The sequence below is a fragment of the Lasioglossum baleicum genome, chromosome 16 (assembly GCF_051020765.1).
Source record: "Lasioglossum baleicum chromosome 16, iyLasBale1, whole genome shotgun sequence".
In the NCBI taxonomy this organism is placed as follows: Eukaryota; Metazoa; Arthropoda; class Insecta; order Hymenoptera; family Halictidae; genus Lasioglossum; species Lasioglossum baleicum.
Window position 1 is genome coordinate 11,244,408 of NC_134944.1, and position 20,550 is coordinate 11,264,957.

Sequence of the window (20,550 nt, forward strand, 5' to 3'; positions counted from 1 at the left end):
ATGGTGAGTAGAATGCGATACAAGCATAAAAAAAACCTTTGACCTTGACTTTCCTTGGTCAAGGTAAATTTTGAGGCAATTTCTTTTAACAAATCTCAGGTGTACAACCATCTGCCAAAACCATGACACTAAATTTTGTTACACCCTGTACATAGTTTACATAGTCCGATTCCGCGCGAGTGCTAGAGTAAGAGTAAGAGGAGCGGTAAGAGTGAGAGTGTAATTGAAAGAGCGAGAACGAGAGAGTGCGTGCGCGACCGAAGTCCGAGTGTCATGGTTTATTTTATGCACGTGATGTACACACCGCAGGGTCCCAGGGCGAGAAGGGGGAGCTGGGCCCGATGGGACCACCCGGTCTGACGGGAGAGAAAGGTGCCCGGGGAAAGCAAGGGAAGAGGGTAAGCTTCAGCGAGGTCCTCCGGCGAACGACCACTGACCAAATCAACCGTACAAACCACTTCATCCTACCTAACAACCACCCATAACAAAAAAAAAAGAAAAGAAATCTTCCAGCTTTCCGTCGAAATTCAACCAGAAAAGAAGACATACATCCTAACGTATTTTTGTGTATCTTCTCTCCCTCCCCCGAGGCTCACGGTTTAAGCACCGTTTCCAGGGATCCTCACCGGTTTCACATTCACCTCCCTGTCTCTCCTGTCATATGTAATGCATGATGGAAACGTTTTGCAGCTTCTTTTTCGCATGTGAAACGCATATGCATCTGGCTGGGACATTTAATACGTTTATTTTTCTCGAACAACAACAACAACAACAACCATCGGCGTCGTTCACCTCTTTTTCTCCCACCGTTTGATTACCGTCCACCGACGATCCCTCGATCCCAGTTCGATCTTTTACATTTTTATTACCCCGCGACTCGGTTTTATTCGCGTACGCGATACGATTTTCTTTTGCCTCCGCGATTACGCTGCTCCCCGATCGTTTTGTTCCGCGCTTTTCAACTCTCGTCCATCCTTTCTGATCCGTTTGACGTATCTCGTGTCGCTGTGTACAGGCGATACGCAATTCTGTGGAAATCCATTTTCATCGTAAAGGAACGGAATTGATCTGCCAAAAAGAATAAATAAGAAAATATTTTATCGATTAAAATTTCACCTGGAGAGAAATACCTTCGTGTTTGCGTAAAGTCTGTACATGCCTACGGTGCCCCTAATTGTTTCACCGATAGAAGCAACCTGTACAAAGATCAAGGTCAAGACCCAGAACCCGCAACTCCCTCGACGACCACACTGTTATTCATGCTTCGGAACGCCTACGTAGAAATCACGAAAAGCACATGCACGATTATTATCACGTAAGCATGCGAGCATGCAGCACGCATGGCATACTGGTTCACCCGCTTCTTCTCATTTAGTGTACTAGAACAAGTAGCCGTTAAATTGCATTGTCGTTTGGCCGATGATAGATGGAGAATGTTCTTGCTGTGCTCGGATTCGATACGATCTACAACCGCGAAGAATTTCACGATTCCCCGTCGTCGGCCGACGGAATGGCGTGAACGAGACAGATCGTGGCTCGCGATGCAGGCGAAGGTCTCGCGTTTTCCTTTTCCGGAGATTAGACGAAATCAGATTACGGTAATTCTTCAATCGATGTCCAACAACCGTGTTCTGAACGGACCTCTGTGGTGTAGTAGAGGCTATTTTTTTATGACTGCGTCTACCGCGCCGAGATAGAGAAGGACAGAATGAAATAGGATCGCGTGGCCGAAGCGGGTCCCATGGAAATCACCGACACAGATTTCTCCGACACGGTTTTCGCCGACAACATTTCTCCGACTCCAGATTTGTCCGACAATAGTTTTGGCCGACAACGCCTTTAACCGACAACGATTTTGTCCGACAACGAATTTGATCCACAACGACTTAAGACAACCACAGTATGTATTATCATACAGTATTATCATATGTATTATCATACAATAATATCATACTGCATCTTAAGTCGTTGTCGGTTAAAGGCGTTGTCTGTCAAAGCTATTGTCGGACAAATCTGGAGTCGGAGAAATGTTGTCGGCGAAAACCGTGTCGGAGAAATCTGTGTTGGTGATTTGCATGGGACCCGGCCGAAGCGCGTCGCCATCGCCGGCACAGTTTAAAGGCCCGTGCGTCATCACAATGTAACACGAATATTTAATCTTCTTTATTTCTCATTATTTTTTAATGGAATTTTCACCAACATATTCGTGGCATTTTTCTAATGCAAAATGACACCAAACACGATATAATTTCAACTGTATTTAGTGGTCTAATCGACGATGAAAGTTTCGAACGCAACGGAGAAGAGCGTATTGGAAAGAAAGAGACGCGGACACTAAATACGGTTGAAATTATATCGTGTTTGGTGTCATTTTGATCAGAGAAATGCCAGAAATAAGTTAGTGAAAGTCCCATAAGAAAATAATGAAAATTAAGAAGTTTGAAAATTCGATTCACTCGAGTCAATGTGGTGGTGTTCACACCGATATACTCGAGCCGAGATCAATCATCACCGCCCTACGGCGCACAGTGGGCCAAACCGACGAAATCTGTGTTAAAATCAAAGAACTTTCGATAGAAATGAGATAGAGCGATATGAAATTTTTTTAAAATTAAAGCTGAAACTTTGCAGAATATGGGAAAAATAGGGAGATTATGGTACGAACGTTTTTTAACCTTTAGAAAATTCGTTAAGGGGGTAGTCCACCCTGGATTTGTAACTAGAAAATACCTAGAATATTACTAGAAAAATGGCTCGAAACATGGGTTTGCTGGTTTTCAGTTAGTGTCCTTATTTGAGCAAATTTTGGGCTGGGTGAGGGCTCATTCGAAAGAGGAAGGTTCACCGCAGGGGGCTCTGGTCATGAGGTTAACGAGAATATGTTTATATCTAATAATATTAGTGTCCAAAGTAGAGTAAACATCCAGGAAAAAAAACCAGCAGATTTCAATGCATTTTTCTGTCTCCAAAAGTCTTTTTGGCTGATGGGATGACCAGAGCCCCCTGCGGTGAACCTTCCTCTTTCGAATGAGCCCTCACCCAGCCCAAAATTTGCTCAAATGAGGACACTAACTGAAAACCAGCAAACCCATGTTTCGAGCCATTCTTTCTAGTAAGATTCTAGTTATTTGCTAGATATTTGCTATTTACTAGAATCTTACTAGATTTTGGGTCGAAAAAATGGGTTCGGAACTAAACGTTGTTTGACCTTATACGAGCATATTTTGAGCTGGGTGAGGGCTCATTCTAAAGAGGAAGGTTCAACGCAGCGCGCTTTTCTCATCTCATAAGTCAAAAAAGTCTATTAGAGACAGAAAATGCATTGAAATCTGCGGGATTTTTTCCTAGATTTTTTCTCGACTTTGGGCCATCATATTATTAGTTATTAACATAATCTCGTTAACCTCGTGAGAAAAGCGCGCTGCGTCTATTCTTCCTCTTTCGAATGAGCCCTCACACAGCCCACAATTTGTTCTAATAAGGTCAAACAACGTTTAGTACGAAACCCATATTTTCGACCCAAAATCTAGTAAGATTCTAGTAATTTTCTAGTTACAAATCGAGGGTAGACTAGCCCCTTAAACATGTAGAATTTCAAGAAATCGATTTTGCAATCACCTGAGGTCGTAGACAAATTTTGAAACCAGATTTGAAATCGGCGTGAAAAAATCTACGAGAAATGATGTGTCGCATGTTAAAAAAAAAAATTTTCCGCGCGTGGTATTGGAAAAACCAGAATTTTCTTGAAGTTGTGCAAGTGTAACGAATATTCTTTCAAGGTTTAAAAACGTTCGCACCACAATCTCCATAATTATCCCATATTCTGCAAAGTTTCAGCTTTTATTTAAACAAAATTTCATCGCTCTATCTCATTTCTATCGAAAGTTCTTTGATTTTGACACAGATTTCGTCGGTTTAGCGTTTAGCCCACTGTGCTGCGCGGCGCAGCGTTGGCCGGCAGTGGACTTCGATTGCACAGGTGACCCAGGACTTCGATTGAAGAATTATGTAATACGTACGATCCTCTCGAACGCGCGGAGGAAAGTTACAATTTAGAGATCGCACGAGCGAAGTCCGGAGATCGTATCTTATCTCGAGGACAAAAGAATGTTTTCTGCGACCTTGCTACCGTCGCCTGTACTCCATGCGACAGAGTGATGAGAGGCATTCTTTGATCTTCGCCGTTTCTCGAAATCAATGCGATCCGAAACAATTCTTTACACGCCCGCGTCAATCGTATTCCTTTCGCGGCGACTCGCGGTACGTTTCTTGCACTTTTTTATAGGAATTCATGCAGCTTGTTATGCGATCAAATGATAGCACTCGAAATAAATCTAGAAGGCTCAAGTCGATTGAACAATATGCAGACTGTACCAGAAATGTAATATTTTGTTGGAGAAGGTGGTTCCCAAGGTTATGATCTGCGGATCTTTATGCAAAATAAAAAATGTTTGCATCGATTGCAAGACACAGGAGCCAAATAGAAATATCTTTCTTCTTTTAATCGTCTTGTGAAGCTGAAATTAATACACAGATGTCCTTAAATCTTCTTTATTTACTGCTTTAAATTGTACGTGCCCATTTTTGTCGTAAATGTATCAAATCCGCAGCCTAGAAATAACTTTTCCCTTTACTAAAATGTTCTCCGCGACTTTGCTAAGGTGTTATTAACGAAAGACATGGACCAATCAGAGAGCGGCTGTAGCAGACGCTTTCCGGTTCGGCCAATGGCAACCACGCTCAGCGGGACCCACCCCCGAGCCGGAAGTCGTTCATTGCTTTCGCGCTTTGATTTGTTCTGTTTTTTGTTAATAAATCGGTAACAAAGCCGCGGAGGACATTGTCGAAAAGGAAAAAGTTACGTCGACTGACCTTGGAAATCATTTTCAACGAAATACAACATTTTTGGGACACCCCGTATTCCAAGCTGTCGCGATAAATATCTAGACATTCAAATGCAGTGTTATTTATAAAATAGGTTGTGCGAAGCATAAAAAAAACTTTGGATAAACCACGCTTATATTAAAATGCACTAGAGAGGAGAAATTAATTTTTTTCCTGGTTCTCCATAAAATACCGAATGCCGTTAAATGATTAATAATACTTCTCCCCAAAATTTTGAGCTATTAATTCTGTTATAAAATTAGTGTCGGAATAGATAGAAAAATTTAAATGAACCATGACGTTAGCGACTATAAAAATAAAAGCATGGAGCGCTAAACTACATGACATGATCTTCGTGGGCGCTGCACGCTTTTATTTATAGTCGCTAATATCATGATTTTATTTAAATTTTTCTATCCATTCCGACACTAATTTTATAACAGAATTAATTGCTTAAAATTGTGGGGAGAAATATTAATGATCATTTAACTGGATTATTTTATGGAGAACTAGGAACAAAATTATTTTCTCCTTCATAGTGCATTTTAATATATAAGCGTGGTTTTTAAAAAGTTTTTTTATATGTTTTATTTTCTACTTTTATTGTCATCGGAAGCACGTGTGTATAGAAAATCTCAGCAAGATTGGACCATGGGAAGAGGTTTAAAATTCTATTACAAGATTTCACGCATACAGCAACAACACGGCAAGTTAATAATATAAGCGTGGTAAAAACGGTCCGCGTTGCTTTCGAGAAACCAGAATTCGAGGAGTGCCCGAGCATTCTCTCGCGGGGCTTACACCGACACGTAGCCGGAACAGTTACGATGCAAATGACCATTCTTCGATTACCGATAGAGAAACGTTGGTGGCAGCAAATAACACGTACGTGAATCGATACTTGTTGCTTTTGTCCGATATACCTGTCGACTTTTCGGGACACCGGTGTTATGTTAGACGACGATAGGCGCGCGTACAAAACGTGAGAAATGGTTTTTCTCTTCTGACGGATACGAATAGAAACAAGAAAATACACCTGCGATCTACCGATTACTATTCGCGACTCGCTATCGTTCTTTTGATCCATTCTGCTTTATGGTTTGACCGTAAGTATTAATACATCAGCAGATCTGACGAGAGCAATTGGGTCTCGGAGGTATTCGCTAGCAAGGACGCTCAAAGAAACTGCGACCGAAAATCGCTTAGCTCATGAATCACGTCACTGGTCGCGATCGATAATGTACGCACGGTTAAGGGATCCAGTGATCCAACGAACAAACTGAAATCGAGATTCTCATCGACGCTAAGATTATTTGAGAAACTCGAGGAATTTTGCAATAAACGACGAGATCTCGAGCCGTCACAAACAAACTTCCGACAGGTTGCAAGCTTCTCGATGATCTAGAAGCATTCTCGGTTATTCGAACTCCTGCTAGGATAATCATTTTACTTGTTAAGCACGTTATGTTATATAATTTAGCGGCGTAGATCGCAAAGTCAACATTTTAGGGAGCTCGCAGCGGCCCGAGCGATACTTCCGACTATAATTTGCCTTTCGAAAGGAGAGATGTTAAGGCTCGCTGTCAGAACAGCTGTCCACCCCTCTTCTGCCAATCACGCGTCATGAAACTGGAGCTGGGTGGACAGCTGTTATGACGAACGCTATATTTCAGGTCTCCTCTTTCGCAAAAACGGAATATAGTTTCTGTGCCGCAGAACATTACTAATTCAGTATTCAGCCTTAGCCATGACTATCCGAGTTCTAACCGCCGTTGTCGTGTTCCTTGTTAGTGTGAGAGAGTGTGCGAACAGGGTGGCTCTTGTTTTCGACTTTTGAATTTCTTTGACGGCACCCCCTCCAGGGTTGTTCCAAATAATTCACAAAAAATCTGTGCAAAGCTTGAGTGCCTATGGGAAAACGTGCCCCAAATGCATTAAACTTTAAAATGATTAAATTAATGCTCGTAAAATCGTTTTCCCGAGTGTCTTCTAAACTATTCACGCGTCGAAAAACACGTTAAAAGGCTGCGTCTTTTACGTCCTGTTACTTTTCTTCGTAGAACGAACGGTCTTCGAAAAAATTGAAGTGTGGTCTCATCATCTTCTCTCAATAAATACTAAAATGTGTCCCTTTTTTAACTCACGAAACTTATTTTTCTATAATTGCAGAGTTTTCTGCCGGAGATTCCATATCGCACCCCCGCAAGAAAAGTGACACGACTCAAAAATGTAGCATTTGAGAAAAAAATCAACTTCAAGAATACTATAAAACTTGTAGTATTCTTCAATGACATAACCTCAAAATTGCCATTTTTTCACTTGTGTCATTTTTCTTGCGGGGGTGCGATATGTTCTTTTAAAGTCTTAAAAATTGTTCAGTTCCACTTTCACAAGGGCCAAGGTCCCTTATAAAGAGAACTGCGTTTAGAAAAATCTGCAAATTAAACAAAATATGTTCCGCAAGTTAGAAAAGAAGATACAAGATAATGAAATCACACAGACAATAAAAACCGTTCGTTTCACGAAAAAAAGTAATAGGACGCAAAAAACGCAACCTTTTAACATGTTCTTCGACGCGTAAATAGAAGATATTCGAGAAGAACGATTTTATGAGCATTAAATTAATTATTTTAACGTTTCATCCAATTGGGACACGATCCAGCTCAAACTTCGCACAGATTTCTTTTTTAATCATTTGGAACAACTCTGGGGAATGCCGTCAAAGAAATTTTGACAAAAAATTTGACGAGAGTAAATAAGAGCCACTCTAGTGTGCGAACGATTAAGTAAAGGGGTAGTGAAACGTGATGAGAGAGCGAGAGAGAGAGAGAGATAGGGTGGGAGAGAGAGAGTGAGACTGACCGCTTACCTTTAGTCAGTAGTATCTGGCGTAGTGTACGTAGCTTGATAACTAATTTGTGTTTAATGTAGCAAGTAACACCACATTACTTCTTCCCTGTGTGTCGGTTCAAATCATTAATAACTAATAACTACTACTACTACTGGCTTTGAGGCTCTCGCAACTTTATCCACCGGTGATCGATGCAAGCCTGCAATTGTCGCGTAAGTATCAAACAGACCCTCAAGTATGTAGCTTTATTTGCGATTCATCTGTGTACTAGAACGTGTTTTACACCGCCAAGTCCACCCGCGTAATACCGAGATATTTCTTGTTGTTTTTGATTAATATTATTATTTTTTTTTTTTACTTGTCCCCCATCTCTTTCGTTTCTCTTCTTTCCTTTCTCCGAAATTCGCGTCAGATTATATCCGGGCCGACTCTTTTTACGGGAATCAAATAATTCGATCCATTCCAGGTTCAGTCAACTGGCGTACACCGAGGTTTTTTTATTGTTCGTTTGATAATAGGCTTGGGTAAAAAGCAGTTGAAATTTCACATTTGTTAAGAGTTGTTAACCCTTTGCACTCGAACGGCGAATCTGAGGCGCCACTAATATTATTCAAAACAGTTTTAACATTATTAAAGTCTGTATTCTATAAATTGTAAAAAGCTCAACTGTTATATATAAGAAAACAGGTTCAATTTGATGTGCACAATGTAAAAAAGATTACATAGAACAAAAATGATCTGGGTTGAAACAAATATCTTGATTTTGGAATTCAAATTGCTTCGAGTGCAAAGGATTAAAGTTGTTTTTTACATCAATACCTTCCACTCAGTCGGGAGAGAGAAAAAGTTTGAAAGAAGCCACACGTCGAAAACAAATAGTTCTTGAGATTGTATAAGCTGTTAACGTTCTTGCAAAATTAATTGTGTAGAATTATACGTATAGACAAAAGTGTGCGTGCCTCGACAAACGAAATTTAAAGGGACATTCGTCGAGATGCCCATTCGGATCATCAATTCGAAGTTGCGAAATGTGAAAGAATACCTTATATCCATTGCTATAAGAATATTAATCCTGTATCATAAAATGTTACCGTACCTCACCGTCCCTCCAGCGGATTAAGGCAATATACCTGTGAAGGACGTTATAGCAAGCAAAAAACAGATCGACAACACGTGCGACGGACCCATCGAAGCGACGAGCGGGCTACCCTCATAAATCACGTCATTGATGACCGTAGACAAAAGAAATTTCTTTGACAGTTTCCCCACTTCTCAACCTAAAGTCCCTTTCGACACTCCCCCCCCCCCCCCGTCCAATTAACAGACGCTACATTTCCCAGAACCATTCATGAAAAAACGAGGTGACAACCGCAGTATTATTTTGACCGTGGTCGGAGTAACTTCTTCCCGTTCGCTGTCGAAAAGTGTGTGTTTGTAGTGTCCAGTGAGTGTGTAGAGAAGTGTGGTGTTTTGTGCTTCATCGTTAATAAGACGTATTCGCGAAAATGGCAGTGTCCACTTGATCCGACAGAGGAACAGAATATCCTGAAAAATGTATAAGTACCTATACTTGACATTCGTATTTTATAATGTAGGATTAATATTCTTATAAAAATGGATATAAGGTATTCTTTCACATTTTGCAACTTCAGAATTATGATTCGAATGGACAGGGAGACGATCACTTCTTTTTGATACGGGCCTTTCGACGAATGTCCCTTTAAATTACGCAGACGATCATGTTCTGTCTCATCGACACGGTCGTGTGGACTGTAGTAGTAGGCTTTCGTCTATGCGTATAATTCTACACAATCAAATTTTGCTAAAACTTTAACAGCTTATATCTCAATAACTATTTGTTTGCGACATGTGGCTGTTTTCAAACTTTTTCTCTTCTCGATGAATAGGAGGTATTTATTACATATACAGTCGGTGTACAAAGTATTCGTACATCTTTTAAAAGCGAATCAATTTTTCAAAATTGAACTCCGCAGCTAGTTTTTTTGAGATATTAGTAAATAATTTTTTTTTTGTAATTGTTATTGGTCGTAATTACGAAGGGAACAGTAAAGACCACGATTTTTTAATTTTTTATCTGTGCCGGTAATGAAAATTTCATACATTTATTTGGTAAATCTAAGTAAGTTATATATATGTACAAAGTTCCTCTCTCTCATTGAAATTGGTTGACGGATAAAAAAGCTATGGGCATTGTAAGATGTAAAAATCTTTGAATTTACGGTTTGCGATTCATTTAAATCGCAGATTCTTACGATGTTTGCTATTTCCAATCAATTATGTTTCGTAACATCTTTGATCGATTTCGATGAAACTTTGTACAAGTAAATAACTGACTTAGACCTACCAGAGGTCCTACCATCTTTACTATTTCCTTCGCAATTGCGACCAATAACAATTTTTAAGAAAAGTTATTTACACATTAGCTAGTGAACTAATCCTTCTAACGTCTGAAAAGAAACTCAAGCTGTTGGGTCCAATTTTGAAAAAGTAATTCGTTTTTTTTTTAATGTGTACGAATACTTTGTACACCGACTGTATGTTTCTTCTATCGATCGTATTTGCTGTTGATAAATTTTTAAATGTTTTCGGCGCAATGGTTCGATCGTTTATTACGAATTATAAAGCAACTTTGCTAATTGTCAAATAAAATGAACGTTTCGATCCTAGTTTGGATCTTTTTCAAGATTTATTTGAATCGCGTCTGTAAATTAAATATGTTATAATAATTTTGAGAAAACAGAAATATATTGAATGATTGAATGTAAGAAATATTGTTCATGAAGACACACTCACTTGCTTTGGGAAAAATAAATTTAAGTTAAATGTGTGACACGTGTGTTGCTTGCGTCGTACATGCTTGTTGTCAAGATACTGATGTACGAACGTATTTGAAACCGATCTAGGTTATATCAATCGATTTTGTTTGACAATTAGCAAAATTCCTTTATAATTCGTAATAAACGATCGAACCATTGCGCCGAAAACATTAAAAAATTTATTAATAGGAGGTACTGATGTAAAAACAAACTTTAACAGCAATTTTCTTATAAACAATTTTGCGAAAAGTTTCTCTTACAAATGTCCACCGATCCAGAGGTGTAGATTCACCGCTAGAACGGATACTCATTACTTTTTATACACCCTTACATATTATACAATCTTTACCAATTAAATGAAATATCAGATAATTAAGTAAGTAAGTTCGTGCCCGATTTGAAAATAAAATTCAACGGTGAAATTTTAAAGAGTGTACCTTTATTAATCAATTATATAGTCACGATTCTTTTCTAATTTAAAAACTGTTCAAATGTTTCATCCATGTGCAAGCCTATTCGTCTCTGACCAACAAAAAAAAATTCCACGCTAACAAAAATGGCAAAATTGATGAAAATGATTCGCGAAATCATGATTACTCGCGCGTAACAAAGCCGTGTTAAGGTGAGATCTCCTAAGCGCGTCTGGACCATACTCCATTCATCATAACTTTCTGCTGTGTGTCCGGAAGCACAAGTTTGCGATCCATACTCGTGTACATACGTAGTATACGAGGCTGTAGAATCGCGAAACGCTGTGTCCAGAGTGTTATTTCCTAAGCGCGTCTGGACGCGGGGTTTTGCGATCCTCCATTCGTCAACTAGACGAATCCTTTCTGATGAAGTGTGACGAATGGAGTACTTTTTGTGTGTTTTTTAAAGACGTGCGGAAGAAATACGTTTACGTACACCCCAGAGGGGGGTAGTGTGAGACTCGGGAGCAGGGTTGCCATATGCGAGTCTCGCCAGGCCCCTTACCCTTCCGTCCCTCGCCCAGCTGCGCAGCGTAAGCCCGCCTTGGCTTCCCCCACTCTTCCCACTAACGCTGACGCGTACCACGTGGAGCAAGCTAACTTAGCTCACGCGTCAGCGTTAGTGAGAAGAGTGGGAGAAGCAAAGGCGGGCTTCGCTGCGCAGCTGAGCGAGGGACGGAAGGGGCCTGGCGAGACTAGAATATGGTAACCCTGCTCGGGGGTCACACACCAGATGGGCCCAATACCCCACTAAAAAAACCGGCACGTCTAGGATTTCTTTAGCCCTTTCCTCTCTCTCCTAGGCCCCACGTATTTCCCTTGACCATCTTATTCCTCGGGCTCTGTCCACTTCTGTTCTTGGACTCGTGGAATACTGTAAGACGTAAGAGGTCCCAAGATCACAAAACGCTGCGTCCAAACGCGCTTAGGACATTGCACCGTCAGGAGATCCCACCTTGAAGGAGAAAGAGAAACTCTGATAGCTTCCAGTTTCTACTAAATTTGATCCCACTAACACACGCTCCCGTTGTTGTCAATCTGCATGCGAGTAGTACTTTCTTCGTGTTGTCGATTAAGTGTTAACTATTGTGTTTCTATATCGTGTTGTTACCGTAGTCGTAGTCGAGGCGGGCGATTCTGGCACGGGCCGTCGCGACGAGCCGTTTGAATTAGGCGACCCGCTCGCTCGCATGATCGATGCGGCATTGTCGCAACAACGGGCTGTCGAGCTGCTGATGCTTCTCGGCAGCTGTTGTCGAGCAGGAAGCGTGGAGAGGAACCGTGCCAGAATCCAGCCGTAAGGATAAAGATAGTGTCCGATAAAACACCAATCCCCTCCTTTTTCTCCGTCCTTCCTATGGGGGAAAACCGAGAACGTGTTTAACGCTTCGTCGCGCGCGCTCGCGGGAAAAGCAAAAAAAGAAAATCGATTAACATAAAGATGGAGGACCTGGTTGGATCTGACCTTACAGTGTTGCGTTATAGGGTTTCAAGGGTGAAAGCGGTATGGCATTGATGAGAGGCCCACCCGGCTTAACGGGTCCCAAGGGTGAACCCGGTGTACGGGGTTACCGGGGCGAGAAAGGCACCAGGGGAGACACAGGCTCACCAGGTAGATTTTCCACGAGCCATTCTTCTACCGGATTCGAGAGAAAGACGGATGACGATCGTTCATCTCTCCTCTTTTCCTCTTGACGATTGAAAACAACGACCCCGCTCTTTCGACCGGTGTTTCTTCTATGCCGAGGGACCTTTCACCTCGTTCCCGTGGACTGTTCCACGCGAACGTAACGTTTCCTCGCTTAAAAACTTCGACGATCTTGACAACTATGACTGATTGATTAAATGCAAAACACATCGGCGAAGTTTCCGTTTACGTCCGTGCTCGGAATTGGATGACATTTTGGGAGTAGGTTCTTTTTTGACGAAAATGATGATTGTCTGCAGGATTTTTGGCGACTCGAGAAACAATTTTTTACTATTTCAATGTCACTCCCTACCTTACCGACACCGCTCCTGTATTTTCGTATGCTCTCCGCCCCTCCTACCACCTAATCCTAACTAATTCTGATCGCATAATCTTCCCATTGTAGATATTCAATTAATTCGTTTTACCATTGGAATTTTGAAAACATTTTATATTAATTTCCAGAATATACATACTTAATATCTTTACTTAATTGCAAAAATGGATCATCACCAGCTTTGTTGACCTCGTAGCGCCATAAAAATCCTAATTGTATCGTCCATTCATTCTTCGTGTTCGTTCGTTTGTTCAATTGTTCGTTTATTCTTAATGACACCTCTACATAGACTCTAGAGAGTGACATTTAAATAGTAAAAAAATTAGTCGGTAAGAGAGAGAGAGAGAGAGAGGTAGGGACTGACATTGAAATGGTAAATTTTTTTTCGAGTCGCTGAAAATCCTTCTGACTATCATCATTTTAGTCAACAAAGAACCCATTCCCAAAATTTCATCCAATTCTGAGCACGGACGTAAACGGAAACAGCCAAAACATCGATGGTCTTTGACAACTATGAGAAAAACAACCCCTGCTATTTAAATTACACATGAAAGATCTTTTGTGCTGTGTCATTAATGAAAATATTCTGAGGAGGCAGTCTCATAATTGATGGCACGCAATCTAAGTCGGAATTACCTCTTCATAAATGGACCAAACGACTCTAGTTTGTCTGGCAAGTTAAATGCATTGGTTTACTAGATAATACGGAATGAAAATTTTGGAAAAATTGAGTTCAGTCTGAATTACCAAAATCAAAGGCAATAAAGATTGCTTCTTGCAACTTTCTTAGGGATTGTAACGAAAATTTAAACAAATGTGTTTTGGATAGTGCAAATTGCATCGAAATTCATTAATTCGTTTATATCTCGTAAATTAATTAATCAATTTCGATGAAATTTTTAGCATGTGTATAACTCGTGGATTTACAAAACACATTTGTTTAAATTTTCATTACAAGAATAAAGAAGTTGCGAAACGAACTTTTACTAGTTCCTTTTGAATTAATACTGAACGAGATTTTTCGACAGAAAAACTGAAGTCGTTTGGTACATTTATGAAAATGCTATTCCAATTTAAAGTGTATGGCATCGCATATGTATTTCATGTGACAGTGAATGTACAGGGTATGCAAAAAGTTTTGGTCTTGGTTATTGTCAGACGTATTCGACATTTTTTCTGAAAATAAAAGTTTGTCAAGTCAAGTAAATATAAAAGATGTGCATTTACTGCCACGAAAAATACATGTATACAGTTTTTCAAATCGGTTTTTTTGATCGCTTTATGCGGGAGTCTACTGTAGATTTACACTTCCATCCAAAAAAGTAAAAGGCGTATCTTGTTTCTAATTTTTTCTATGACACATGTTTCATTTTGTCTACGTAACGAATCAGGTTATAAGATTGCAAGGTCAAATTCTCTGAGTAACGTCTGATATGAAAATAAAATGAAAAACAAGAGAACGTTTCGTGATAGAAAATAAAATTTGTGTACATATACAGGGTGGTCATTTTCAGAAAATACTTGCACAAGAGTATCACAAAATATTAAAATTGAACTTACATTTTTAAAAGAACTTGTATTTAAACGAATTTAAAAGAATTTACATTTCTGAGGACTACACTATAGAGATTCTAGTGGATTAACTTTTAATTACTCCCACATAGCACATACAAGCTCGAAACTTTAAAAATTAATTATTATATAAATTAAAGTAAATTAAATTAAATTAAATTTAAAAATTTGTTATTTTATTGTGAATAAAAATTTATTTTTGTTGGATTCACATAAAGATGTATGTAACAGGTTGTGTAGAAAGTGGATTGCGAGTACATAACACATAAAAGAAAAAGTTATTAGCACATGTTTAAACAACCTAGATTATCTCAAAAGAAAGGACAATTCGTTCTCCAATTCGATTACGTTGCCAAACTATTTAAATTATACAAGAAAAACGTCTTCTACCACGACAGCTAGAGAAAACAATTTAAATCGCCTGTTTTAGGGAGAACACCCTGTATAGTTACGGTCGAGTATTTCTACAAGTTTTTGATCGACTTGCAATCTTGTTCGGAACAGTTTCCAAAAGTTGGTCCATACGTTGCAAGAACCTTCCAGCAGAAGTTCCATTAACACTACTTTAAAGCTGTCTCTACTCTTGATTTCTTCGTACTCGTCGTCGCGCTTCGAATAATGGTAAAAAGCGTTTTCGAGTGACTGAATATGGATGCGAGCGAGTGAATGGAATCTGCGGAGCAGCCTGAAAGATAAACGGGAAGATATTAATCGTAACTGAGTTTTCTATTTGCGCAAGGATAGAAAATATTAATTCTGGGGTTTGATCGACTTCCCGTAATAAAGTGAGCTGTTACTAGCAGAAATGTATACTTCCAGGACAAAGAGGAGAGCCAGGACCTTCCGGTCCACCTGGTTTGAACGGGACGGATGGAGAAGCCGGTATCCAAGGCCCGCCAGGCTTGCCAGTAAGTAAACAATACACATAAACCATTTTATCAAATTTATTTTCGCAAAGGAAAAAGTTACGGAAGTTAAGGAAGTACAGAAAATCCTCTATCGACGCAAAAGCCTCGGGGAGGTTCGTTTGCATCGATCGTAGAGGGACACTATTCTTTTGTTGCGTCCATCGTGTTGCACCTTTTTGCATCGATAGAGAATTTACTGTACAACATTTTTGGGACACCCTGTACAATAACTCTGAACTGCAATCTTGCATTGTTGTACACGAATATCTGTGAAGCTCAGACATTTTGTCGGAAGCGCAAAAAGATGTAAATCACAAGGTGCTAAGTCCGGACTGTAAGGAGGGTGGTAAAAATATCTCGCATTTGAATTTGTCAAGTATCTCACGCGTGGCGACATGCGACAGCTGCGTGCGGTCGTCCGTTGTCGAGGAGAAGAACAACGGCAGAAGATAAATGGCCATGACTGCGATTTTATGCCCCTCTTTCTCAATTTTCTTAACGTTCCATAATATTCCGCAGAGTTTATTGTCGCGTCGTAATAAAGTACAGCGCTGAATTTAAAAAGAAGTCCTTGGACTTGACGCGATTTATTAATGCAGGATAATTATGTTAGGTCTGCGCGGAAGTAAAAATTACATTTTTAGACCGGATATTTTTATGAATCGTACAAAGAAGGACACAGAATATAGAAGGAACCTAAAGCCAGAAGGAACGGTGTACCGTGCACAGTCTTGATCTAAGAAAAAACCCCGGGTCTGTGCTGTTTCTTAGATCGCGTAGTTCTACTATTAACAACTCCAACTAAAAAATTAAAATATTAGGTGATTGCACGAGTTCGTGCCCGATGTGACAATAAAATTCAGTGGTTAAATTTTAAAGAATACAGCTTTATTAATCAATTAATCAATGAATCAATTTTGTTCTAATTCTAGAAAATCTTTTTTTTACACTCTGCCGTGCAGTACAGAGAGAGAGTTTGCGACATCTATGAAAACCTTGTTTAAAAATTCAAGGCATTGAATCATTCCAAATAATTACAAATAAAATTAACTTCCCGACTTTATAGGGAAGTTATTTATTTTTGATTTTTCGAGAAATTAAATGATTTGTTCAATGGCTTTCCGTGGTGTTAGTACAATTATGTACGAAATAAAGTTAATGCAACTTTGTCAATTTCCACTAATATTGTGTATAATTTTGTCATCAACATTTGTTCAGGGTAACGCTGGTCCAAAAGGTGAGAAAGGCGAATTCGGTGATATCGGACCACCAGGCCTTATGGGTCCACCAGGCTTACCAGGTCCTCCGGTACGTAAATTACTTCGTGTAACAAATACTAATCTCGATTGTTATTTGAGCTGTTCACTGATCAAAACGATTAACCACTTTTCTAGCGCGTTCCAACACTTTACTACCAAACCACTTGATTTTTTCTTCTTCAAGTTACATTCTTTCTGTCTTCAACATTTATTGTATCTTCCTTATTATTTATTGCGTTACTTATGTGTTTATTGGTGAACAGGGCTACCCAGGATCGAAAGGAGAAAGAGGAGAGAAAGGTGAATCGGTGAGTTAACCTCTCTTTCTCAGCAATACAAAACAGAGTTTCGTTAACATATTTTATTGTTCAAAATTCTTGTTCAAAGTAGTGTAGCTCCATTTTGAAATTGACTCAATATTTCACACACTCAAGTATGTGTCATAAATGTATAAAATCCGCAGTCCAGAAGTCACGTTTACGATATGTTAGTTGTTTCTTTTTAAATTAAACTTAACACGTAATTTTAACAGCTATTAACGATATTGTCTATTATTTTGTTTCATGATGCGCCAACCAAATTTCAACAACAGAAATACAAGAAGCTTAGACGAAGACAGGTGTGTATGCTATTATATTTCTTCGTTTAAAGTTTGTTTGTGATGTGAATTTATTGTTAAAAATCACTGGTTTCCCTTTTGAAAATCATCAAGAGAAGCTCGCATTTAAATGTCCGTGTGTTTCGTTACAGGGAGACGGGACATTCGAAGTAAATGCTGGCGAAGTGGTGAGTAGCGCTTGAAACTTTCATTTCGTTCTCATCTCGTTCTATTAACCCTCGTGCGTTCCTCAGAAATGGTTGTGAAAAAGGTTTTCCGATGTTTCATCTATTTTTGCTTCGTACTTTAATCGTAACTTAAATTGTTTCTAATGGTTGCTTAAAATGTAGTTTCATCATGACGTAAGCAATAATATTATGTCCTAAAAAACATGAAGTGCCATTTTTCATGAACAAATTTCTTTTTCGAATCTTCTCCTATTGCATTTTGTAGTCGACTAAAAACTAATTCATTTTGTTACAAACATTTTCTTATTTGGCTACCGAAAGTGCCTATACATTAAAAAAATCCGTGATTCAAGGATCAAAAAAATACAGAATGGATGATTTTGAATAGGAAGAGCGTACGAGGGTTAAATATTGCGATGTTTGTGGAGGAACTTTGATAAATATTTGATAATGTTGAAATGATTCTAGATAATGGGACCACCGGGACCACCCGGTCCATCTGGCACTCCCGGACTGCAGGGTCCACCTGGTATCAAAGGAGATCGAGGACACGATGGTGCCAAAGGCGATCCTGTCAGTAATCATCGTTAATTATCAAATTCTGTGAAACAAGAATATTATCTTTCACATAGTACGCCTTACTATTTTTACGAGCGGTCGTTTATTCGCTGATGATAATAATTTAAATACAGTGACACTTCCGGCGGTACCTTTGATGTCGGTCGGTCGACTGTCCCTTTAAAAATTGTATCATATGTATCAATTTAAACCAACTGGACTTAATGTTCCTATTTTGTGATAATATCTAATCATTACAGACCTTTTTATTTTCATTCAGAATGCAATATTTATTAACATTGGTTTTCGAAGTATTTACGTTAATTTTACAAGTTTTAAAAGATAAAAAAGAAGAGATATCATAAAATGATAACTGTAGAAATTATGTTCTAAGAATATTCATTACGGAAATATTTAAAAAATGTTTATTACAAGAAATGTGATCCCTGAAATTGGCGAAAATGTTCTCCGTGGTTTTGTTAAGGAGTTATCATCGAAAAACATGGACCAATCAGAGCGCGGCTACCGCCAACGCCACGCCCAGTTGTAATTGCACTCGATAGGTCCGTGTTTTTCGTTAATAACTCCTTAATGGGGCTTTTTCAACAGACGACACTCGCGCGTGAACTCTCACACACCGCTAGGGTACACTCACACACCGCTAGACCACGAATGCGTACGCGAGGATTGCAAGGGTTGCAAGGGTCCGGGATTCCACTTCCGATTTCTCGATAATGCAAAGACGGGGTTTAGTAGTAGTCAAAATCGCTAGATGAAAGATCAATCTACGGCGCTGTTTGCTTCAAACGTATACGTGGTCTAACGGTGTGTGAGTGTACCCTAGCGATGAGTGAGTATTCACGCGCGAGAGTCGTCTGTTGGAAAAGACTCCCTGCGGAGAACATTTTCACAACAGTAAAAGTTCCTTCAAGGAAGTACAACATTTTTGGAACACCCTGTAGATAGAAATTGCATCTACGATTTTAAGTTTCTTTAAAGTAATACATAATTTAGAGTGTAATCTCAAGAAAGGTAATAAACCAGCGCATTCCAATGTGTAGCGAGTACATTTTCACGAATACAATTTTTTTTACGTTGCAGGGTGAGAAGGGTGCCAAAGGAGATCCTGGTCCAATGGGACTGCCCGTACGTATTATACTCCACAGATTAGGTTTGTAGGTTAGGTAGGTTACAAATTGCAGAAAAAATCCAATTCTGGCGAATCCCAGATACTGGACAATATGATCCGTGGAATCGAATAATTGAAATAATTTACGAAATGTACGGAAAAATGTGTCTCGAGAAACGAAATTGCTTTACGGGATGCTCTCTAGTCCTAGTCAGTTGATGAAATTCGTTGCGCGTTGATCCAATAACACGTCCCGGCGAGATTAGGGTTGCGTCACTGATCCGGGATGTTTGCGTCTGTTTCACAGGGCCCCATGGGATTGAGAGGAGAATCTGGAAAACCCGGAGATTCCGGGAAACCTGGTGCTATGGTAAGAACGCGGACCTCTCGTTCCTAACGTCGTCGTTAATTGGCCTCGCTGCTGAATCATTGATAGCCATTCACTAACGACCAGTGTAATCGATTGTCGCTTTTTCGACAAGGCGTCGTACTTCTTCGTAACCTCAGCGAGCTCCTTGATTGCCTCTTTGAAAAGAAAAGAAAAGAAATACAATATGTTCTGTCGTATAAATTCACCGTGTGTGAACAATCGTCGTTTTTGTTTTTTTTTTTTGGATAATCGTCGAGCAACACGCATAATTTAAATCGTAGACGAGAGAGAGACGATTCGCGCGAGACAAATAGAAAAAAAGAAAGAAGAAAAGAAAACAACAACGTGTGCAAAAGCATCTGCATATACCTCGTAGAGAGACGTCTGTTCATGTTGACGACTTTTTTGGAAGTTCTCAACATTCTATACATATATAAATATATATAAATATAAATATAAACACAAGATTCGAGATTCAGTCATATCGCTAGAGCGTTTATTCGATAAGATGTAATTTGCGTGAATGAATGTTAGTAAGTCGCATTCGAGCTGTTATTTTCGGCCGCGAGACTTTTCCGAGGATGTCGGCCAAACATGATGAATCGAACAGGTCGATTGTCGCTTGTTGTCGATCGAGAGAGAAAGAGAAAGAGAGATAGAGCAAGAGAGTGCGAAAGAGGAGGAGAGAAAGAGAGAGAGAGAAAGAAAGAATGCGAGAGAGGGGAAGCGAGAGAGTTACTACGATGTGTAGATACATCAAGAATAAACGACGACAGAAAGAAAGAGAGTGTGTGAGAGAGAGAGAAAGAAAGAAAGAAAGAGAGAGAGAGAGTCAGAATGACCGTCCGTTATGTGGAATACCAGATACGGTTGTGATATCACTCGATACACGCGATACCTGG

General features: G+C 39.5%; 1 protein-coding gene across 17 annotated transcripts in view; it reads left to right on the forward strand.

Annotated features, from left to right (window-relative positions):
• The window catches only part of LOC143217063 (uncharacterized), a 277,026-nt gene that overhangs the window by 232,648 nt on the left and 23,828 nt on the right, over positions 1–20,550 (forward strand). For 16 of the 17 annotated variants that reach the window (XM_076440794.1, XM_076440791.1, XM_076440789.1 and 13 more), the window contains 10 exons: positions 310–398; positions 12,528–12,654; positions 15,458–15,546; positions 16,765–16,854; positions 17,069–17,113; positions 17,398–17,424; positions 17,556–17,591; positions 18,060–18,164; positions 19,251–19,295; positions 19,586–19,648. In XM_076440794.1, the coding sequence (XP_076296909.1) occupies positions 310–398; positions 12,528–12,654; positions 15,458–15,546; positions 16,765–16,854; positions 17,069–17,113; positions 17,398–17,424; positions 17,556–17,591; positions 18,060–18,164; positions 19,251–19,295; positions 19,586–19,648 (716 nt within the window). The remainder of the gene's footprint in view (positions 1–309; positions 399–12,527; positions 12,655–15,457; positions 15,547–16,764; positions 16,855–17,068; positions 17,114–17,397; positions 17,425–17,555; positions 17,592–18,059; positions 18,165–19,250; positions 19,296–19,585; positions 19,649–20,550) is intronic. The other variant, XM_076440796.1, reaches the window with a different exon arrangement.